This window comes from Macaca nemestrina, chromosome 2 (assembly GCF_043159975.1).
Source record: "Macaca nemestrina isolate mMacNem1 chromosome 2, mMacNem.hap1, whole genome shotgun sequence".
Classification (NCBI taxonomy): Eukaryota; Metazoa; Chordata; class Mammalia; order Primates; family Cercopithecidae; genus Macaca; species Macaca nemestrina.
Genome location: NC_092126.1, coordinates 175,148,047 through 175,173,011, shown reverse-complemented (window position 1 = coordinate 175,173,011; position 24,965 = coordinate 175,148,047). Strand labels below are relative to the sequence as shown.

The 24,965-nt window shown below is 35.1% G+C and overlaps 1 protein-coding gene across 2 annotated transcripts in view; it reads right to left on the bottom strand.

The window, feature by feature from the left end:
- Positions 1–1,101: 1,101 nt before the first annotated feature.
- Positions 1,102–24,965, bottom strand: part of CIP2A (cellular inhibitor of PP2A) — a 52,210-nt gene continuing 28,346 nt past the window's right edge. The window contains exons 12-19 of one of the 2 annotated variants that reach the window (XM_011734119.3): positions 24,188–24,383; positions 23,476–23,550; positions 23,279–23,389; positions 20,738–20,934; positions 17,904–18,017; positions 17,180–17,262; positions 15,771–15,910; positions 1,102–14,859 (exon numbers count right to left, since the gene is read on the bottom strand). In XM_011734119.3, the coding sequence (XP_011732421.1) occupies positions 14,689–14,859; positions 15,771–15,910; positions 17,180–17,262; positions 17,904–18,017; positions 20,738–20,934; positions 23,279–23,389; positions 23,476–23,550; positions 24,188–24,383 (1,087 nt within the window). In that variant the 3' untranslated portion in view covers positions 1,102–14,688. The remainder of the gene's footprint in view (positions 14,860–15,770; positions 15,911–17,179; positions 17,263–17,903; positions 18,018–20,737; positions 20,935–23,278; positions 23,390–23,475; positions 23,551–24,187; positions 24,384–24,965) is intronic. The other variant, XM_011734118.3, reaches the window with a different exon arrangement.

Genomic DNA, 24,965 nt, shown 5'->3' with positions numbered 1-24,965 from the left:
AGCAGGCAGTCTGTCCATTCTCAGATCTCAAGCTCCATGTTGGGAGATCCATCGCTCTCTTCAAAGCTGTCAGAGTCGCTTGCATCTGCAGAGGTTTCTGCTGCTTTTTGTTGTTGTTGTTGTTTAGCTGTGCCCTGTACCCAGAGGTGGAGTCTACAGAGACTGGCAGGCCTCCTTGAACTGCTGTGAGCTCCACCCAGTTCGATCTTCCCAGGGCTTTGTTTACCTACTTAAGCCTCAGCAATGGCGGGCACCCCTCCCCCAGCCTCACTGCTGCCTTGTGGTTAGATAGCAGACTGCTGTGCTAGCAATGAGGAAGGCTCCGTGGGCGTGGGACCCTCCCGGCCAGGTGTGGGATATAATCTCCTGGTGTGCCCGTTTGCTTAAAGTGCAGTATTATGGTGGGAGTTACCCGATTTTCCAGGTGTTGTGTGTCTCAGTTTCCCTGGCTAGGAAAAGGGATTCCCTTCCCCCTTGCGCTTCCCAGGTGAGGCGATGCCTTGCCCTGCTTCAGCTCTCGCTGGTCGGGCTGCAACAGCTGACCAGCACCGATTGTCCGGCACTCCCCAGTGAGATGAACCCAGTACCTCAGTTGATAATGCAGAAATCACCTGTCTTCTGTGTTGCTTGCGCTGGGAGCTGGAGACTGGAGCCGTTCCTATTCGGCCATCTTGCTCCGCCCCTCAACTGTGTTTCAATTTAGTAAATTTAGAAAATAAAAATTTAAAACAGCTCTCATACAATTGAGTGAAAGAAGACACAAATACATACTAATGAGTCCATATATATAAAGCTCAAAAGCAGGTGAAACAATACTGTAGTGTTAACACTACCATACTTAAGTTTGAGGAGGAGGGAATGATAGAGATTGAGTAGGGACATGAGGTGGACTTTTGACTTGGGTAGCTGTTCAAGTTATATATACGGGAAAACGTGTTGTGCACTTTTCTACATGTGTATTTTCTTCACAATATTTTAAACAAATAAAGCAAGCAATTATGTATTAGCAGACAGAAAAACAATAAAGTAATAGATCTAATACCTGATTATTTAAAATAAATAAATAAACTTCTGGCTGATTTAAAGCAAAATAAAAATTGAAAAAGTCAATTATATAAAATAGGAAAATATAATTTATGGGTAACTACAGAACCAAGGACAGTAAAAGCTTATCAGTATACTTATTTGTTCAAATATATGCAAAACAAATACCTGGAATTAAATACAATTCTAAAAATATAAATGAATACAATTTAGAGTAGAGAGAATATTATCTGAACAAACCAATTAGCACAGAAGAAATATAGACAGTTTCCTAGCTGTACCCTCTTCTAGCCCCAGAAAGCCCATACCTAGGTTGTTTCACAGGTCAGTTCTACTAAACCTTTAAAGAACATAAGCCTCCAACTCTGCCTATATTTTATCCAGGAGCATAAAAAGTAAGTTAAATACTCTTAATTCTTTTTATAGCTAGAATAATACCAAGCCCTGACAAAGACTGCCCACATGAGCACACACAAAATAAAATGTATCTCACTTATATCCATGTGAAATTCCTAAATATTACCAAACAGAACCTATAAGCACACTAAAAAAAATCCATGATACATTCATTTCAGAAATTTAAGATTCATTCAAATCAAGAAATATATTAATATATTTAATCACATATTGACCAAACATTTCCACTTTTTTTCCAGGTTACATGTTAGAATTATTTGACCTCTTCTTCAGTTCCACGTGGCCATGTGATTTGCACAGGTGAATAAAAATGTTAGCTAAAGTCAAATGTATTATTTCCAAGTGGAAAGTTGAAAAGTCAGTGGCTGACCTACCGGGTTCTCTTTCTCTCCACCACAGACAGCATCTCTCAAAATGCCAGATGATGGCTGCTCTATGAACCTGGCTCTGGGAGGAAGGAAAGTATGGAATCCCACTGACATGGAGTATGAGCCAGAAATAAACCATGTTGTTTAAAGCCACTGAGATTTTGAGGTTATTAGTTACTGAAGCACAAACTAGCCTATAACAACTGATATGATACTAATAAAAAGAGAAAAAAGTCACATTATTTTTATAGATATCAAAAAGATCTGATAAAATTCCATTTCCATTTTGGTACAATCCCTTCCCAGTCTTAATAAAAATTTTTAGTAAAATAGAAATAGATGAATACTTAACATGTTAAAAACATGTATATCTTAACCCAAAAGTGAGCATCATGCTTCTTAATGGGAAAACACCAAAATCGTTTCCATTAACACCAAGAGCAAATTCCTTTTTCATATTTTAAAAAATGATCTGGATAAGAGAAATAGGTTATTCAAAACTTAGATATGAAAATGTAAATTTTTTTACAGATGACAGAATGTGTTTATTATTTATAGTACTTTAGTGATTCTCTTGGATTCTTCAGGTAAATTCACTATTGGTTTGGGTACAACATATGTATATTCATATATTTTATGAATACAATGAACATATAATGAACAATGACAAAAAGCTAAAACTTAACAAGGTACAAAAACTATATTCAAATAATGTATTATTGAAGGTCATAAAGGAAGCATTATTGAAGATCATGAACACATGAAAAGATATACTATGCTTTAGAAGAGATAATTTAACATCAAAGAGATGTCAATTCCTCCTAATCTAAAAACCTATAAACCTAACATTATTCAAATAAAAGTGTCAACACTTTTAACAAGATGAGTCTAAAATAAATAACATAGAAAAATAAATGCACAAGTGTACAGGAAAATTCTCAAATAAAAATGAGTGATCGGTCCTATAAAATATTAAAAGATTATCAAGTTGCAATAATAAAAATGAAGAAAAAAATTGCAAATAAAAAATTCTTCACAGAAAAGCTAAACCATAAACAAAGTCAAATGAAAGTCAGCTAACTGAAAAAAAAAGTTGCAATTTTTATCATGGACAAATGAAAAATGTACTTACTAAAGATCATCAGGAACCCAGTTAAAAAAAAAAGATGAATAAAAAAAGATGAATAACCCATAGAAGAAATTGGAAAGGGATTAAACACTTTACAGAAAAGGAAACAAATAGTTTTTACATATATGGTAGCCACGAAAAAGTATGTTAACACCATAATGGTTGAAAAACTTGGATTACAATGGAATGAGGATGTGGGGAAACAAACATTGCTAGTGGGTTATTTGTAAATGTACATACACTTCAACCAAGTAATATTTTGAATGACATCTGTATAAGGATAATTGCAATGTCTTCATTATAGCCAAAGATGAAAAACAATTTGTGTTCATTAATATGACTTAAACTATATTGATTTTAATGAAATATTATGAAACTGTCAAAAATGATCAAGAAGCCCAACATGTACTGATATCATGAAACGATTTCCTAAATACCACGTAGTGAAAAAGGTACAAAACAATATGTATAATATACTTGCATTTCTGTAACCCACCTATATATATATAGGTATACACGTTTATGTATTGTGTTATCTCTTTAATATATAAAAAATCTGGTCAAAAAAATCAATGATTCTGTGGAGGGTAACTAGATTGCTGAGAGGGATGAAAGGGAAATAACTGTCATGTATCATCCTTTTTCTGTATTAAAAATTAAGACTTACACATTTTAGTAAAGTTTTAGATTTTGAGAATTGGGCAGATAGTTCCGTATGTCCATTGAGTCCCCTGGCACTCCAATTATTTACATCTTGGATTACTGATACATTTATTATAATCAATGAACCAGTATTAATACATTAACCATAGTCTACAGTGTCAAGTTCATTTTGTATTACACAGTTCTATATGAATTTTGACAAAAGGAATGTCATGTACCCACCATTATAGTATTATACAGAATAGTTTCACTGCCCTAAAAATCCCCTATGCTCCATTTACTTATTGCTCCAAGCTATTTGTTTATTCTTTCAAGTGTTGCTAGAGTTTTGACTTTTCCAGAATGTCATATAGTTGTAATAATGTGTGCAGCCTTTTCAGACTGGCTTTTCATTTAGCAATATGCATTTAAGTTTCCTCCATGTCTTCATAGCTCATTTGTTTTTAGCACTGAATATTTTTTTCTCCAACTTTTTTTTTTTTTTTTTTTTTTTTTTTTTTTTTTTGAGACGGAGTCTCGCTTTGTCGCCCAGGCTGGAGTGCAGTGGCCGGATCTCAGCTCACTGCAAGCTCCGCCTCCCGGGTTTACGCCATTCTCCTGCCTCAGCCTCCCGAGTAGCTGGGACTACAGGCGCCCACCACCTCGCCCGGCTAGTTTTTTGTATTTTTTAGTAGAGACGGGGTTTCACCATATTAGCCAGGATGGTCTCGATCTCCTGACCTCGTGATCCGCCTGTCTCGGCCTCCCAAAGTGCTGGGATTACAGGCTTGAGCCACCGCGCCCGGCCTTTTCTCCAACTTTTAAGTTCGGGATACATGTGTAGAATGTGCAGGTTTCTTACAAAGGTAAATGCGTCCCATGGTGGTGTGCTGCACAGATGAACCCATCACATTGGTATTAGGCTCAGCAACTATGAGCTATTCTTCCTGATGCTTTCTTGTCCCCCACTCCTCCCCACAACAGGCTCCAGTGTGTGTTGCTCCCCACATGTCCATGTGTTATTCAGCTCCCACTTATAACTGAGAACATGTGGTGTTTGGTTTTCTAGTCCTGTTAGTTTGCTGAGAATAATGGCTTCTAACTCTATCCATGTCCCTGCAAATGACATGATCTTGGTCTTTTTTTTTTTTTTTTTTTTTGAGATGGAGTCTTGCTCTGTCCCCCAGGCTGGAGTGCAGTGGCATGACCTCAGCTCACTGTAACCTCTGCCTTCCGGATTCAAGCGATTCTTCTGCCTCAGCCTCCTGAGTAGCTGGGACTACAGGCAAACGCCATCATGCCCAGCTAATTTTTGTATTTTTAGTAGAGACGAGGTTTCACCATGTTGGCCAGGATGGTCTCGATATCCTGACCTTGTGATCCGCCCGCCTTGGCCTCCCAAAGTGCTGGGATTACAGGAGTGAGCCACCACACTGGGTCGATCTCATTCCTTTTTATGGCTGAATAGTATTCCATGGTGTCTATGTACCACATTTTGTTTATCCAGTCTGTTATTGATGAACATTTGAGTTGATTCCATGTCTTTGCTACCGTGAATAGTACTGCAATGAACATACATGTGCATGTATTTTTTATAATAGAATGATTTATATTCCTTTGGTATATACTAAAGAGTTTCTGCACAGCAAAATAAACTACCATCAGAGTGAACAGATAACCTACAGAATGGGAGGACATTTTTGCAATCTGTCCATCCGACAAAGGTCTAATATCCAGAGTCTACAAGGAACTTAAATTTACAAGAAAAAACAACTCCAATAAAAAGTAGGCAAACGACATGAACAAACAGTTCTCAAAAGAAAACATTCATGAGGTCAACAAACATATGAAAACAAGCTTAACATCATTAATCAGAGAAAAGCAAATCAAAACCACAATGAGATACTGTCTCACACCAGTCAAAATGGTGATAATTTAAAAGTCCAGAAACACAGATGCTGGCAAGGTTGCACAAAAAAAAGGGAATGCTTTTACACTGTTGCTGGGAGTGTGAATTAGTTCACCATTGTGGAAGACAGTGTGGTGATTCCTCAAAGACCTAGAGGCAGAAATACCAATTTGACTCAGCAATCCCAGCACTGAATAATATTCTATTGTGTGGATGTAAGTTTATCCATTAAATCACAATTGGTTGTGGCGTATAATTTCTTATACCCTTTTGCAATTAATCTGCTAATATTTTGTTTAGGTGTTCTGTATCTATACAAAACTAGTTTTTACTATCTAGACAAGATTGTAGAATTTGCATCATTTCTCCTTAAAAAGTGTGTCGCAGAACCCACTGGTGAAATTATCTGAGCCTGGTGCTGTTTTGAAAGGTGATTACTCAATCAGGCTGGGAGCCATGCCTCACACCTGTAATCCCAGCACTTTGGGAGGTTGAGGCAGGTGAATCACGAGGTCAGAAGATCGAGACCATCCTGGCTAACATGGTGAAACCCCATCTCTACTAAAACTACAAAAAATCAGCCAGGCGTGGTGGCGGGCGCCTGTAGTCCCAGCAACTTGGGAGGCTGGGGCAGGAGAATGGCATGAACCTGGGAGGCGGAGCTTGCAGTGAGCCAAGATGGCGCCACTGCACTCCAGCCTGGGCAACAGAGTGAGGCTCTATCTCAAAAAAATAAATGAATGAATAAATAAAAATAAAAATAAAAGTAAGGTTATTGCTGAATCAATTTCTCTAACAGATACGGGCCTATTCAGCTTATCTATTTCTCCTTGTATGAACTTTTGTGGTCTTTCAAGAAATTGGTCCATTACACTTACATTATCAAATATGTGGGCACAGACTTGTTCAGAATATTCCTTTTTTGTCCTTTTAATATTACCAGGATAAGTACTGACGGTCAATCTCATTTAGCAGGCCTATGCTCCACCCCTGAGTTCTAACCTTTACAAGTGCTTCTCAGCATTTTTTTTTTTTGTCCCTTAGATGACCCTTAAAGACTAGAATGGATTGGTTCAGAACATTTCCTTCCCCCACAATACCGATAACAGTAAAGTTTCTCGCCTTGTTGGGTAGGAGAATGCTGTGGGTGATTTTCAAAATTTCCTCCTCCCCTTGGTCAAACATGAGGGGAGATTTCTCTGATCTTCAACTGTGAGAATCTAGTGGGGCTCCCAGCAGTAAAGCCTGAGAAAGCATGAAAATGTGTGTGTGGTAGGAGGGGCCACGAATCTTATTTGTACTGCTGATTTATTACAAGTCCCCAAAAGTGTTTTATTATTATTTTTCAACACCCTGTTCTGAAGCGTCCTTGGCCCTTTTTGCTTGGATGCCCAGAAGCTGGGCACTGGTACAGGCCGTGCAAGACTAACAAACGCCTTTAAGTTCTTCTCCTTGGTGATGACTTTTTCTCCTTGAAGACATTGACATGCACATTACTGGTCCTGTTAGCTGGGTGGCCAATTTGAGTTCAGCAGAGCTGTCTTCCTTCATGGGGTCCAAGGGCTTCCTTGGGAAGAGGATGAGCTTGTAGTAGCACTCCTTCAACTGGAGCTGCTGGCTTTTGGGGACTCACTGGACTTGTTCTAATGTCTCCTTGGATCCACAGATACCAAAGGTCTGGGTCACCATGTGGATGCTGGCCACCCTAACTCTTCTAAGCTGGAGCTTCTGCTAGCTCATACTTTGGTGTGATACCTCCCTGTGGGACATCTTACTATGGGTTAGATGGGTCCAGATGCAGGGTGATAGGCAATGGTGGTGTGCTTTTGCTTGTTGGGCCTTGCATCTGTGGATCTTTTGGATCAGCTGGTTGAACCGAACAGCTACTGCTACTCCTTGTGGAAGTGAGGCATCAGGATCATGCCATTCTGGCAGGGTGCCATAGCTGCATATCCAAAGGAGAACGGTTGGCTGGAAAGGCTCTCAAGAGTTTTATATTCCCAAGCTAGTTCACATGGCCTCTAGTAATTCAACACAATTACAGTTTAAGTGTTCCTACCAGGGCTTCAGATAAGTTGATCCATACTCAACTGTATTCTCTACTGTTTCCAGAATGATGATTTGTCCTGTGACCTCAATTCTCTGGTGAATCTAAAAGAAGCCACTGATTTTTCAGTTTGTGTAGTTTTTTTCTTGAGAGAGTGGGAGACAAGTTCTTTGCATGTTAAACAAAGTCCATGAATCTTTTAATTTTTGAATTTTGTACCACGTGTTCATATTCTATCTCTTACTCTCCTCTGGCCCCCCACTTTCCTAAATAGAGAATCACACTTATAGTTGGTAAAATTATGGTGATACTATTGTTTGTAGAATGGGAAAGATTTAAAAGAGGCATAAAGAAATAAATTTGATTAGTATGTAATGACCACAGAACTAACCTTACAAAGAAACATAGCCTCTGAAAATATTAGCAGTATGATCATAAGTTGGGTGGATCATATCCACCCAGGAAACATGGCAAACAAAACATGCTCCTTGGATCAACCTACAACATCAATAATCCAAGTCTCTTATTCAGTAGCTCAAGGATAGCAGCAATTCAAGTCATGGCTTCAGTCAGTCTAATCTGAACGGTATTTGCATGAAATGTCATTCAGACTAAATGGTTCAGGGTGACCTTGCTTATTTTTCTCTCAAAGTGTTTTTACACAGTCAGCCTCAAACATTTATTATCGAGTTCTCTCTCCTCTGGATTCAGTACAAATTCCCAACATCCTTTTAACCCTTCCTTGATATTACAATTAAAGGTTTGTATTTTCATTATCTCTGTAAACACAACCTATACATCTTCACTTTGAGGTAGATAACACTAAACGTCTTTGGACTTTAAAAAAAAGAGGCTACTACAAAAATGGTATTTCTAAATAGAAATACTAACATAGATTAGGAAAACTTTTAAATCTGTCAAAAGAGCTGGGAACATAATGGGATCCAAGTCCTAGACATACTGTTTTACTACTAAAATTTGGCAAACTTTTCTCAACTACATCTTTTCCTCATAACCTCCCTCCAGGAAATTAAAGAAGTAACAATGTACAACCTCACAATGAATTTTGTAGGTACAGTCATTAATTAGAAAATACTACGATATCCCAGAGAAGGCTAAGTATGAAAAATGCTTCTTTCAAAAAGAGATGTTAATTTAACACTGCTTATAATTGATACTTATAATATAAATAAATTAGTCTGAGCAACCCAGACTAGTCTACTCAATAAAACTGTTACTCTTGGTGTAGACAATAATTTAAAGATTTAACTCCTAATCTCTCCATCCTCTACTACTCTTGAAAATAACAGAGAATCTTTACCATTCATTTTACTTTCTCAATTGGCCAAATGTCTGATGAAGAGAAAGAGGAAACCAAGGACAAAGAACATAACAGTTTTTACTTCATTCCTTCTCCAAAAGGGAGATAAACCATTATTGAAAATCTACTAGAAGCCATGAGCTTTATTTGTATTTTTTAACATATTTTTTCTAGTAAGTATGTATTATTCTCATTTTACGGAAGAATAAAGCATTAAATAAAAACTTTCCTTAGGTAGAGCCAGAAGTCAAATCTAGATGTGGTCACCAAACCAATGTTTTAAAATATGGTTTTAAAAAGTTAAAGTAACATTGTACTTTTAGAAACCAAAAACGTCAATTATAATTTCATTATGCAGAGGTTACCACTGTTCACTGTTTCTAATATACATATATATATATACACACACACACACAAATCTTAAAAATACTCAGGTATCTGAATCACTGTTTACAAATAGTTTGGCTTACTTTTTTTCACTTAACACACCAACAATCTCTTCCCAATACTTATTATATATTTCAGTAACTTTTCAAAAAGGATGCTTATTATTTTACTACATGACTGTACCTTATACTGATTAACCAATCTATTATGGTATAAATTGTTTCCAATTTTGTGCCATATTACTGTACATAAATCTTAGTGCATAACATTTTTTTTTTTCAGATAAATTGCTAGAAGTGAAGCTTCTGTGTGTTCCATAACAACATATACTAATTTAAAAGTCATATCAGTTTGTGTTTGAATCATGGGACCTCTTTTCTGAGAATGCATCTTTTTCACATCTTTTTTACACACAAGGGCTTGGGCTCACTGTTCTTTCAGAATTCTTTCAGCTCTAAAATGCTGATTATTAACTGTGGGTATTACACAAATTAGTATGTAGTAGTTGATAGCCTTTACTTTCAGTTACAATGAAAACCCCGCCTAATCGAAGATGAACAGTTGTGTTGTCTTTTGCTAGGGTTAATAATAAGCCTTTTTATTTGAGGTTTGAGAAAAGCATACGGCTACTCTAATACATTATATCTTTTGGCTCTTTGAGATAAGTGAGATGAAATATAATACTTAGAATAACAGTGAAGATAATGTAATGGAGAGGCAAAATCATGTTCATTACTAAATCCCTGCCAAATGCTCAGCTACTTACTGGAAAATTAGTTTTTAATAACATAATGAAAGTGAAAGCCAATCCACTCTGTTGACTTTGAAAATGTCACTCTCTAATGTAGTAGTGGACAGCATGTAAAAAGTCCTTTGCATGTATCCTGGGATTATCCATCATATTTTGAGATATCGAGAGAATATAGATACTGGGTCCTTAGGAAGTAGACAACTAAAATGTTATATTTAGTTGGAAGGAAAAGACTTACTCCTTCTTGCATTTATGAAGGGATACTTGTAGCTCAATGTGCAAAAAAAACTGGGTTTTAAGAGTTATACCTCTTATTCCTGGTTATGTGATAATTAAGTTTTTTCTGGGGTAGTTCTGAAATGTTTAAATGAACACAAGCATAAACGAAACAAAACTCACAGAGGTCTTTGATGACAGGAAGAAAGTCAATTCGCTGCAAAATGCTTAACTGAGTGAGACTGTATAAGGTTTCAAAGTGATTTGCATGTTGAAAATAAACCATGATTTTTTGAGTTCACAATGTTCCCTCTCAATTTATGGAGTACAGAGGCATATAATTTCAAGGACTTATCAGGCTCATTATTCACATTATAAAAAAAATCAATGAAACATCTGAATTAAATAGGCTATATATATATATACATACACACACACACACACACACACACATATATAAAAAGTCTAGGGTGTAGTGGTGCAATCACAGCTCACTACACTGGGACATGTCACCACACCTAGCTAATTTTTTTTTTATCTTTTGTGGAGACATGAGCGTCACTTTGTTGCCCAGGCTGGTCTGGAACGCCTGCCTCAAATGATATGCCTGCCTAGGCTTTCAAAATTATGGGACTACAGGCATGAGCAGTGACCAAGTTTTAATTTTTAAAAGTTAATTATCTAGAACATAAACTCAGTGAAAGCTGGAAATGTACAATTATTTTCTTAATCCAAAATACTTTATTATGGGTAATACTCATTTAATATTTATTGGTAATCACTGAGAGCCAAGGTAAAGGGGTAAAGGGATGAGCCAAATGAATCTAATGTCATGATTTAAAATAAGTAATTCTCAAATTAGGGGGTTTGGGTAGAAAAATATCAAAAGCTCTTGTAGTTAAAAAAAATCAATATGCTTAACATGCCTATTTATTTTCTTAAACTATAGAAAGCAAATCTCACATGCTTTGCTTGTAAGAATATGCACAAAAAGTACATGCTGTATTAACTGAAAAACTCTAAGTACTATATTTTAATTTTGTGAATGATATGAGTGATGTCATGTAGACTGCTATTTTCAATACATTATAACATTACCAAAATGTCCAATTTTCTACCTTTAAAAAGTAGGAAAATATTCACTTGGCAACCAACCATCAAATTAATAACTGATTCAAGTAAGAATTACCAACAATACTAAAACTAGCAGATGCAAGTTGGAAGAGAAACAGTATATATGCAGTATCTGCCCACAAACTACTTACTATTTCCAAACGGAAAAACCCTGAAGAAACTACTTTACATTGGTGCATGCAAAGAGGTGAACATACTGATGTTGACAGCCAGAGTCTTTCCATATAATTGCTTAAAGCAAAAATTATCACATGGTTTTGAGGGTTAGCTACATAAGTAGAGGTAATGCACATGTCAACTATAGCATGAAGGATGAGGACAGAAGGACCTATATAGTTGCAAGGTTTCTACATTTTACGTTAAGCAGTACAATATTAACTCTAAGTGGATTGTTAAAGGACTTACTTTGTTAAAATTGATAAAAAAGGAAGACCTAACTCTATTTGTTTACAAGTCATGAATTTTACATATAAACATACAGGTTAAAAGTAAACTGATAGAAAAAGATGTATCAGGCCAACAGAAAACACAATAAGAACTAAGTGGCTATGTTATTATCAAATAAAATAGACCTCAAGATAAAGATTACCAAACATAAAAAGACATTTCTTAATAAGTAAATGTAACATCTAACAGCAAAATTTTGACTAGTTTTGTTACTAAAGTTTGACTGGAACACAGTCATGACTATTAATTTATGTATTGTCTGTGGCTGCTTTTGTGCTGCAATAGCAGAGTTGAGTTGTTGTGACAGAAACTATGTCCTATAAAGCCTAAAATATTTACTATCTGCCCCTTTACAGAAAATGTTTGCTAACTCCTGCAAAGGATTAAGCCACAAACAGAACACATGGCTAGTACAATGGTATACATGCCAAAAGCAAAGTTGTAAATATAGTTCATAACTATTTGAAAGGAGGAAAAGAATCAAATTATAGTAAGACTGAGTTTTAGGGAATATAACTTGATAAGTACCTATAACGTATGAATGAATGACCACAAGTAGAAGTAGAAATTTAAACATATTTTCATTTAAGTGACAGTCCTAACTCATGATAGAATCTCTCTTTATTCTTAAATAACTAGTCCTTTTAAGTAAATAGACCCAAAGGGATACTGACCTGATAATTTCCTAAGACACAGCATACAGTTTCATTATTTTCCTTTTCTCCTGACATTAAATTTGAACAATTTAATATAAACTTCAACCAACCAAATTTTATGAGACGTGTCTATTTGTTCAAGTGGCAAGTGTAAATAGTAAAAGAAACTGTGTTAATGTATACTTTGGAGACAAACTCTCCCCAGCAAAATTTTAAGAGGATGTGAGTAATCCTAATATAATGATGCACTTCCTAAGTTTTGTTTTTTCCATCAGGAAGTGGACATGCATATACACATACAAAACCCTGACTATGGTGGTGGTTCAAATTTGATTAAATTTTTTAGAAAAAAATATTTACACACACTTTTGCTTTTTAAATGAGGTACAAGGTCCAACAAGAAAACAAAAGTAAGTGATATAATAAAGGCACTCAGAAAAACAATAGAAACAATATGGAAGGTGTTACAAGAGACAGAAAGAGATAAAGGGTGATGATTAGTACTCACTTTCAAAGCTGCAGTATGGACTTTCCTCTTTAGGGAGAGAAGATTAGAAATAAACAGGTTAAAATTACATTAAAAAACGGCTACAATATATATATGGGGTAATTATATAGATCTTTAAGAAAAGGCAAACTGAGTTCTTTAAACACATACTGTGAGAATGGGATAGATCTGTATTATCTAATAGGATGGTTATCAAAATTACATTTAATAAAATTAAAAATTTACTTTTTCAGTTGCACAGGCCACATTTCAAGCGCTCAATGGCCACTTGTAGCCACTGGCTATGGTATCAGACATCACAGAACATTGCCATCACAGAAAATTGTATAGGGCAGCACTAGGCTAGGCTGTCTCAAGATGTCTGAATTGTAAAGATAGACTGATTTTCCCTAGAGTTTTTGGTTCATTCATTCATTTATTTCTTCAACGTTTTGTCCCTTTTATAGAACCTTTTATTCTTCAGTCTTATCTATCCACTTAAACTTTTTCGTATTTGATTGAAAATCCATGCAATTTCAAAAGAGAAACAGAATGTACCTCCTCTATAGAACAAATAGTAATTTAAAATGTTTTACTCTGCGTAATACCTTTTAAAAAATTTCCAGAACTGCACAAATCTAAATTCACTTAAATCAAAGAGAGATATGGTGAAGAAAACACCAACTAAAATTAACGACTGTAATGGTATAGCAATAAAATCAATCAAAATATTGATGTAAAAACTTTTCTTACACAGTAGTTAGAGCATATGATTCAAACGAAAAGTACAGAAGGACCCTTGTATTTAAAAAAACCATAAAGGTATTTAACCTATGCTTTAAAATTAAATGAACCAATTAAAAACTATTTAAGACAACACATTAAATACAATTCATATCAGAATTAACAGTAAATAATATTTTTCTGAATATGCAGCAAGAGTAGAATCCAAATGATCCTTACGTAAATCAATTATAGATGATCTGGACCACTATGCGACATTTGAAAAAAGAGAAAAAAAAACACTAAATATACCTTACAAAAAACTTCTACAAGTTATTAGATTTTTTATGAGACAGCTATTGTGTTAAATGTAATCATTTAAATGTAATAGTTTAACACAATAACAGTTTTCTAATTTTTATACATTTTATTACCATTGCATTTTTTTCAAATTTAGAAATTATGCCACGTTACTGCATTTTAAATGCAGTAATAAAAATTATTTTAAATTCACTAATATTCTCTTCTCTGCTTCTTCAGAGAAAAACTTCTCTAGCATTATCATACCTTCTCCCTTTTAACTTTACTTTTTATTTTTACTCCCTCTATATTTTTATTTTGTAATCTTTAGGATTGTTATATCAAGAAAGTTTGGTCTTAAGATCTAAATAATCACAAATGACAATAAATAAGACAGGCAACACAGAATAGAAAGCAACTAAGAAAAAGGAAAGAACCTTAGAAAAATGATAATGAAGGTTAAAAATGATTTTCTAATGTAAGAACCAAAGAAAGCCTTAAGCAATAAAAGCCAGAAACAAAAAGTAAAACTTAAACATTTAAATTTCTATTCAAACTATCAAATAAAAAACATGCATCAGATCAGGGTCTTTACTAAATTAGATAACTTATTGTTGTGAAGTCACAAATTAACTCCCCTACCCACCCCCTCCAATAGATAAATACATCAAAAATATCATTAGATTACAAATTCCAAAATGCCATAATGTCTATATACTGAGATTCACAGTTTCTGGATTTATTTTTCCACCACTTAAACTGTGGATCATTGCTATCATGTGGGAGTGTTTGTTCAATTCCTCTTGCTGAAGTTTCACCAAGGACTCTTTCTCTTCCAAACGACCTTCTAATTGTGCCTTTTGAACCTCTAGGGAGGAAGCCTAAGGAATTGGGGTTGGGGGAGGAGGAATAATTGAGAAGAAAAATAACTTTAATATTTTCTCTATACATATACTTTAAGATGCTTTTATTTTTTTATTTGTACAACAACCATTTCAAGAAATACTATATTATACTTCAGTTAATTCAATTATATGGTAGTTTAAAACAAAAAATCATTAAACAATATAATACAAATTGAGAACACTTTCAACTTAAGTTAATGCCAGCAGCTGAAATTTTGCAGAAAATACTACACACTACATATTAAAATTACTAATAAGATAATTACATTAAAGCAGAACCAGAAAAACTGTAAATGTGATACTAAATTTTATGCCTCTTCCGTTACTCAGTAGTAGTAGTAGATCAGTCTTTCAATCCTAGTCTGTTCTCATCTTTCTGGTAGTAAACAGGCCAGAAAGTACAATTCATAGCTACCACTCAATCTATGCAACCACGGTAATATAGAAAGAACCCTGGACTCAGATTCAGAATATATACCTGCTGATTCACATATTAGCTGTGTGACTTTAGTAAGTAACCTCAGACTCAGTTTCTTCAGTTCTAAGTTGAAAATATTTATTAATATTAACATATTATATAATATTTGTTAAAGTGAAAATTATACAGCTACCTATGTATGACATCAAGTACTGGTAACCCCTTTCTGTATTCTTTGCACACTTGAAAATAGTAAGTGCTGACACAAAGTATCTGTTTAATAACTGCTTAACTATTTTAGAAAATACATTATGAAAACCTCATAACAAATGATACTCAAGCTGCTTTGAGATCCTAATATCTTCTAAAAAATTTGCTGAAGAAACAGTACATTTATTTATCCATATTTACCCTTTTCACAACAGACTTTTTCATTTTACTGCAAACGAGAAATGGAACAGATTCTTACCTTAATGCTCAGCTCTTTTCTTATCTGTTCTGTTCTGCTTAATTCTTTTCTAAGAATATCAATGGTTTCTTCCTTATCTTCCCTTTCCTTTTGTAAGGTTTTAATCTTTTCTTCTTGTACTTTTGTTTTCTGATGCAAATCTTAAAAAAAAAAAAAAGTCAAGTATATACTCAGAGGTCTTACACTGACTACTCTGAAATGGTTTAGTAGCTACTATAAGAGCAAAAGAAAAATAACTAGAACAATGAAGAGAAACTTCTTTTTTATGACAGTATTCTATAGAAAATACCAAATCTCTATGTCTTTCTTCCATCCTCTGTTCCAAATATAACATGCTATATAGGTGAAGGACAATCCTCAGAGTGTAAGGGTTAGAAAAGGGAGAGCTACAACTATGAAAAATTATATAGTTAGGTGCCTGCGCTCTAAGGCAAGTGAGAACAAAAATGTTTTTCTGGATCATTTCAAATATACCATTAAGAAGCTAGTAACTAAAAGTTACCTAATACTGCCACCTGCTGTTATGTTCCTTAAACTTTTTTTCATTTTTAAAAGGGCAATCCATAATCCTAAATTATTTAACGAAGGAACAGAAAACCAAATACTCCAAGTTTTCACTTCTAAGTGGGAACTAAACATTGAGTACACATAGACATAAAGATGGAACTAATATATACTGCAGACTAGAGTTAGTTAGCAGGGGGTTGAAAATTACCTATTGCTACCTATCTGGTACTATGCTCACTACCTGGGTGATGAGATCCATACCCTAAACCTCCATGTCATGCAAGATACCCAATGTAACAGACCTGCACACATGCCCCTTGATTCTAAAAGTCAAAATTATAAAAAAACTAAATTAAATTAAATGGGCAATCATCTCTTTCCTCTTTTTCTTTGAAACAGTCCTGCTTTATCACCCAGGTTGGAGTGCAGTGGCATGAACATAGCTCACTGCAGCCTTGATATCCCAGGTTCAAGTGATTCTCCAACCCACTTTAGCCTCATGAGTAGCTGGAACTACAGGTGCACACTACCACACCTGGCTAGATTTTTGTATTTTTTGTAGAGATGGGGTTTCACCATGTTGCTCAGGCTGGTCTCAAACTCCTGAGCTCAAGAAATCTACCCATCTCCATCTTCCAAAGTGCTGGGATTACAGAAGTGAGACACTGTGCCTGGCCAATTTCTTATAGTTCCTAAATTTAAAAAATGTACTGCTTTTTCAGCTTGATCAAACTGAACTGCTTTTGTGAAACATTACGTCAAGAAAAGGGAAGCCATTTCAAATGTGATTTAAGGTTTAAAACAATAAGGGAAGTAGAAAATAAAAAAGCAAACAAAACCACTCATGCTTCCAAAACAAATACATTAAAAATAGACAATGTATTAAATAAGAAGCCACTTACTTGCTAGCTTATGTTCTCTGTCTACTAGCTGATTCTGTACTTCTTTTCTCTGTTCTTCTTTCTCTATTAATTGGGCAATACTTCTGAAGTTATAAAAAAATGGAAGAAAACATTAATGAACCATATGCCATTTGTAACTTTTTTCCCCTAACAAGCACTTTGGGAGGCCAAGGTGGGCGGATCACAAGGTCAGGAGATCGAGACCATCCTGGCTAACACGGTGAAAACCCATCTCTACTAAAAATACAAAAAAAAAAAAAAAAAGGAAAGTCTCGCTCTGTCACCCAGGCTGGAGTGCAGTGGCATGATCTTGTGCTCATTGCAACCTCTGCCTCCCAGGTTCAAGTTATTCTCCTGCCTCAGCCTCCTGGGTAGCTGAGATTACAGGCACCTACCACAACACCCAGCTAATTTTTGTATTTTCAGTAGAGACAGAGTTTCACCATGTTGGCCAGGCTGGTCTCAAACTCCTGACCTCATGTGCTTCACCCACCTCAGCCTCCCAAAGTGCTGGGACTACAGGCGTGAGCCATCACGCTCGGCATTTAAAACAAAATTTCTAAGAACAGCAATTGCCTGTGAATTCCACCAAATATATATCTTATATCTAAAATAAGTGACAATTCTATTAATTTTATCAATAAAAAACAATGTTCTATATAAAGAGAATCATTTTGGTTTTGAAAAATCCCACGTATTCAGAATATAGAACTAGAGATTTTACTTTTCATTTTGTTCCCTGAGTGACTCATTCAACTTTTTCACTGTCTCAATGTGTTTATTCAGAGAATCACATGTGATCTGTAAATCTTTATTCTTCTTTTCAGTACTTTCATTTCTGAAAAGACAAGAAAATGAGTTGGCATCATTATGGAGGAAAACATGAAGGAGAAAAGAAACTCAATAGTGTTTTCTTTACTATCTCTTCTAACCAAATTGCATATGCTAGAAGAGAAGGAATGTTATGAACAAGCAGGACATAAACAGAATTTGATCAACTCTAAAAGGCAGTAAATACATGTTTTGGTTGACAGATGTAGTAAAAATTACTATGAGATAGAAATGTGTGGGGCATTAATCTCATATTTATGGATATAAAGCCTTATTTTATAGATGATATTGCATTACATAATTTGCTATAAATAAGTTTAGGGTTCTACATTTGTCTCTTTAAAACTCTGCATCTAATAGTCCTATTTATTTTATCTGCAAAGTAAACACAGAAAAAAATCCTTTCTAAAGTGATACTTTGATACTCAACTACCATAAGCATAAAATGTCCTTTTTATTTCACTAAGTACAAAGATTTTAAAAAAGCAACCCAAAAACCAAACCAAAACAAACAAAAGAAAACCAGTAGCCAAATTTGGCTAGCAGTTTTTGTATCTAATCCACATAGAAATTTCAACAATCTGAGTTTGAGTACCTTTAGACAGTCCTGACCATTACAAATGACCTTTTCCCCAGCCAGCTTCATTTACATGTTATCCATTTGTCCATTCAAGGAATTTCACCTTCTGGCCCCTACATCACTAGCTGGAACATAAGCAGGTCTTAGAAACCACATATTTTTCTTGGACCCTGCCTATCTGTTAGGTTCTCTATGTGAGACATAGCAGGGACCCCCTTTTTAGGAGGTCTGAGGACCTCAAGCTGGAAAATAAAGGAAAATCCTGAGTTCATTCAAGGGAAATTCCAGGGACCTAGCTAGTCCTAGAAGTAAATAAGTAACTTGTTAAACAGGAAGGTAATAGTAGCATAAATCAATAGTTAACAATCTTAAGAGTACCAGAGAGACTTGATTCTTTATAGAACTTGAAGAAAACAACTTAACACATGTCCCTGAGTTGTATTTCAGAGACCCGGCCCTCACTGAGGAACCCCACTGACCAGATCCATTGACAAGTAGACCTCAGATAAGGGGGAAATTAAGGCTGAATTTTAACAACTGTTCTTTGTTCTAAGTTTCTTTCTCACGGTCTTGAACAAAGTCACCCTCCCTAGCTAGTTCACATTTTTCTACTGACCCTAAATTTTTAAACAAGGCTGCTCTTCCTTAACCAACTGCAAATTGAAAAATCTTTGGGTCTACCCATCACGTGTAAGTCCCTGCTCCACAATATCTTCTCCTTTAAACTGAAACCAATGTGTAACCTTTATTGATTTATGATTTTTGCCTGTAACTTCCACTTTCCTGAAATTTACTCCTGCCTTTAAAAATCCTTGCCTGCAAGCTACTGGGGGACGGTCAAGATTTGAGCATTTGGCTGCCTGGTCCTCCTTGCTTGGCACCCTGCAATAAAAGCCTTTTGTTCTATCACTGCAAACCTTGGTGCAGACACCTGGTTTTACTGTATTGAGCAAACGGACCCCATTTCAGTTCTATAACATATTTTCTTCACTGCTGAAGTTCTCAACCTGGCTTATTGCTAATACCACACTTTATCAGTGGTGCCTCAAACAATCAGACTTTGTAAAAAGTTGCTAGGGAAAATATCCTGCTAAAAAATTACTTTGTCATCATTTTCTAGATACTATTCATTTCTCACCCTTCATTATTATTGATGGGCAAATAAGCATATGTACCATGCCAAGCTAAAAATTTCTGTATCTCTGTATTAACAGCATAGAACGACCTTAAAATATAAAGTAATAAACAAGTTCCCCCAGAGTGCTTTTACTTTTATTGGTTGGTAGAAAATACATAATTGTTCCTGGTCTTCCCTGTAATTCAGAAGTTTTACAATTGGCATAAAAAGGTAAGAGTTTATAAGGGAGGGAAAACCAATCACACTTTGTTAGTAGGCACACAAATTGGTACAGGCTGAGCAACACTAATTTGAAAATCCAGAATCAGTCTAAAATCAAAAGTACTCCAAAATATTAAACTTTTTGAGTGCTACCATTGTGTTCAAAAAGGATACTCAATCTGTATCACACTTTGGAGGAAAATTTAAAAATATCTATCAAAATATTAAATATACATACCCTTTAACTTAGCAATTCACCTACGCAAACTTATTCTACAGATATAATCACACATGTAAGTAAACTATAATCAATGACATTAAGAGATGAGTTAAACACACCTAGATTTCCATTCTGTTAGGCTGAATGATATGAAATTGCCAATATTCAACTACTTTTGATCTGCAGAAATGACCATTCAACCTAATACTAATTTGACAACCAAGTTTATTTAGAAATTATTAATGAAGTGCCTAACTATGCAGCAAGCACTCCTGCAGGCCCTAGGGATCTGTCAGTGATCAAAACAGACAAACTTGTCCTTGTGGAGCTTATCTCCCAAATGACTGCTGACTGTATGAATACATAAAAGTCAACTGGAAAGACCTGTATTTTGTTTACAACATTGATACTGAATTTGAGGAAGCAACACTTCATTTCATAATGACTTAAGTTTCTTGCTAATTACTTACCTTATGTGTTATCAGAATACATGAAATGCTTACAAAAGGATTTTCGGGTCTCAGAAAAAAAAATGCTGTTTGTTCATTCTAGATTCTAACCTTACACAGGAGATTTTACTTTATTTACCTCTGAAGAAGTTCCATGTAGGATTTTGTCAGTATTTCATGCTCTTCAGCCACAGACTCTAACTTCCTATTATGTTGAAAGAGATGCTCAATATCACTCTGGGCTCTTTCTGATTCAACTTGCTGTGCCTTCAGCAACACACTAAGCTCTTCATTTTTTTTCTCAACTTCTCTCAACATACTAGCAAGTGTCCGTGCCTTTAAAAAAAAAAAAAAAATACTTTTCCATCATCTATATCATATGCTCAACACATACCTAGAATTTAAAAGTTTACTAAGTAACTAATAAGCTGGTATCTATTGGGTCATGCAAAGCTGTATTAGTCATATATACTTAAGACTTTACTTCTAATAAGTTGGATACTGTTATGATTTTTTATTTAATATATTATCTGATAAAAACAATCTCACTATGATCAAATTAATGGAAATGGATACAACTGCAGCAACATGAAGGTAGCGCTACATACAGTATTCAATTAAAAAGGTATGGTCCTCAGAGGTAGCCATTAACACTAAACTGCTAAGTGTGCACACCATCAGCATTCTCATTTCAGGTGAGAATTAAGAACAAAATCTTAACAACATCACAGATGCTTAATCAAACACTTAAAATTAAGCTAGTATAATCAAGGAATGTAACCTATACCATAACCTGCATGTATTTATTATGTGATATGAAACACTAAAAAAGCAGAAAAGTCACTAGAATAAAAAAACTCGGTTCCCTCGAGCCCTTTGGACTTTATTTTAGAATGCTAAAGAAAACCCTAAGCCCTTCTTTGTTTTTATGATTTTGTAAAGAAGCTCTATCCAGTTATTTAGTACTATTTTTATAAGAAATTTTTCCAGTAACATGGATAAAATACTAAACTCTCTAATAAAATACAAGACATGTCCAACAGACAGATAATGTAAGAATGTGCTATGAGAAGAGAAGGAAAAATTACTTTAATATCACTAATGTTCTTTCTTGTAATTTGTGACAAATTCAACATACCAGTTAAGACAAATGAAACCATGTTAAAATAAGAAAAAAAGAAATAAATACGGGGGAAAAAAAAAAGAATATCATTATTCTGAAAATACTTAAGAGGCGTTTTACTAGTCACTCATTTTGATGCATCTATCAAAAGCCAGGAACACTTTATTATAATTCATTTATTATAAATAATATCAAGTTGTATAGATTCCATTTGTATCTGCTGGTAATTTCATATTGCTGAAGTAAGTTCACTCAAGGTATACATTATATATGTACATAGTAGAATGCCAAATTTACTGAGCATCTATAACGTGCCGAGTGTTATGCTAGGGCCTGGAGCTATAGAAGCAGTCTTTGATACCATGAGTGGTGGGATAAAAGAATTTCCACATGGTTTGAAAAATGTTATTGATAAGCATAGGTTTGATACACAGAGGAAGGATTGTCAAACATATGTGTGGGAAGGAGACCAGAGTAGGCTTCTGGGTAATGGGGGTATTTTAACTGAAATCTGAAGGATTATGAGTTAGGCAGAAGAGAGGAAAAGGTGTTCCAGACATGCTAAGTCAAGGAAAGTCGAGGAAATACCAGAATATGTCAAGTTCCAAAAAAAACACAGTAGCCTAACATGGTTGACTGCAAAGAACACGCAGAAATGAAAGATGTGGATTGAGGACTATGTAGTTAGATTCCTTATACGCCAAACTAAAGAATTTTAATGATATTCGGAAAGCAACAGCAGCTACTGTGAAAGATACTCAGCACAAGAGGGACAGGATCATTTTACTGCCTTAGAGATCCCTGGGGGAGGGGCTAGGTGAAGGGGTAGAACCAAGGAAAGATGACTGGCTGTAGAGTAGCTGAGAAGAGGGTAGAAGACTACAGGTAGGAAGACTAATTGCTCTGCTATGATTCATACAAAAAAATGAAAAGGATTCAGCCTATAACAAATAGTGGTAGAAACAGAGATATGGCAGAAAAGAGTAATATTTAGAAGGTAAAATTAACTGGACTTGGTGAATAATTACAGGAGGTAAAAACTGTGTGATTTCCAGGGTTATTTGTAGAACACTAAAAACAGCAGAGGGAATACACAAGAATAATTCTAAAAAGGAGAGGGCGATTAGTTCATTATTGGTTATGTTGAGTTTGTGGTATTTGCTGTATATTTAAATGGAGCAACATAGGCACTTGGTGCTCAGGAAAATGATCTGTGCTTGACATATAAAATTAGGAACATTACTATTTTGGTAACCACTGAAACCACAGAACACAAAACTGAAGGATAAAGGTTTAGAGCAAAATCTTCAGAGTTCCCAACACTTAAAGGTACAACATAAATAATACAGGAAAATAATACTAGATAGGAAAAAAAAATCAGATAATGATGTAATCAAAATTAGAGGACAGAATTTCAGGAAGAAGGAAGTAGGCATGTCAAATGCTAAGGAGAATTTAATTCAATTAGAGCAACAAATACACAACTAATATTTTGCATGTTTTACTTCATTTTTAAAATTTTTCTAGAAATCAGATGTGTCTTTATATTCTACACACCTCTGTTTCAGCTTGAGTTCTTTGACAGCGATGCTGAGCAATCAGTCTATCAGCTTGTGCAAGGGCTAGAGCTTTTGTTTCCAAAAGATCTTGTAGCCTGCTTTCTTTGGACTACAAGAAAACATATCATTAATTTTCATTTTAGGAACACATCTATTAAAGCATATTATACATCATTAAAATAAGCTTATACTCACAGCTAATGTGGATAGTTTCATTTCATATACATCCATTATGTCAGATATTCTCACATCACAAATCTGATCCTTTACCTACATTTTAAGAAAGTAAAAAAAAAAATCGGAAAATTTTAATAAAATATTTTGACACAATGACAAAATAAGTGCCTACTTCAAAACTAAATCATTAAAACTTAATGATGAGTAACAAAATAAAAACAAATGCTACATCAGAAAGGTCACAAATATTTCTCTTTTCTTTTTTGAGATGGGTCTCACTCTGTCACCCAGGTTGGAGTGAAGTGGTGTGATCGTGGCTCACTGCAACCTCTGCCTCCCGGGTTCAAGTGATTCTCCTGCCTTAGCCTGCCGAGTAGCTGAGACAACAGGCATGCGCCGCCACGCCCGGCTAATGTTTTGTATTTTTAATAGAGATGGGGTTTCGCCATATTGCCCAGGCTGGTCTTGAACTCCTCAGCTCAGGCGATCTGCCCGCCTCGGCCTCCCAAAATGCTGGGATTACAGGTATAAGCCACCACACCCAGCAAAATGTTGAAATTTTGACTGATTTTTCTTCATTTCCAAATTTTCCAGAATATTGTTATTTTTTATATTAAAAAATAAGTTTTCAATAGTGAAATCTGTACCTAACAGTGTTTAGATACACGTTATAATAGGGGCTGACATGTAGCTAATATGTACCAGGTTATAATTGCTATTTTTCACTCACCACCATTCCAGACTGAAGTTTCTCTATTAATTCTTCAATATTCAATCCAGGAACACCATCTTTCAAATGAGGAGGAGTTAAACACTTTACTGATGTAGGAAAACTGTGATTTGATGACTGCCAGGGCATTTTTCTGGGTATATGTTCTGTTTCCTGTTGTCTATAGGCATTATTTGCTGCTATACTTTCTCCAAGTCTGAATGGGAGTCAAAGAAAAGAAAAAAATATATATGAAAATAGAAAAAAAAGGCAGACTTAGTGTAGAATTAGGGAATCTTTAAGAATGGGTCCTTTTTTTGAATAGATGTCTTCAAATAATCTTGGAGACCATGATGAAATGAAGTCTTCGGAAATATTCCAAATTTTCCAGAGCATCTACTTTTCTGTTTCTAACCCTTTATAATGACAGTTTCACTTCTGGTTTGGAGGCATGGTAAGACTAGTTTATGAGTGTGGATTATCTGTAATAAGTACAAAGTTATTGGTACTGGTCAGAATAATGTTCTTATTCATGGGGGATATCACCTGGCCTTTACATCCTTAGTCCTTTACCTTTCTCACTCAGTACATACTTTTCACCAACCTGACTTCCATTCTAGCCCTTTAAAATCCTCTCTTTCTCCTACCCCAGGCCTTCATATGAGCTGTTCCTTTACCTGGAACATGCTTTCTACCACATCTCCACAGGTCTGGCTCCTTCCTATCATCAGGTCTTAGTTCAAATTCACCTCTTCAGAGAGGCATTCATTAATGCCCTATATAATACTATTATTAACCA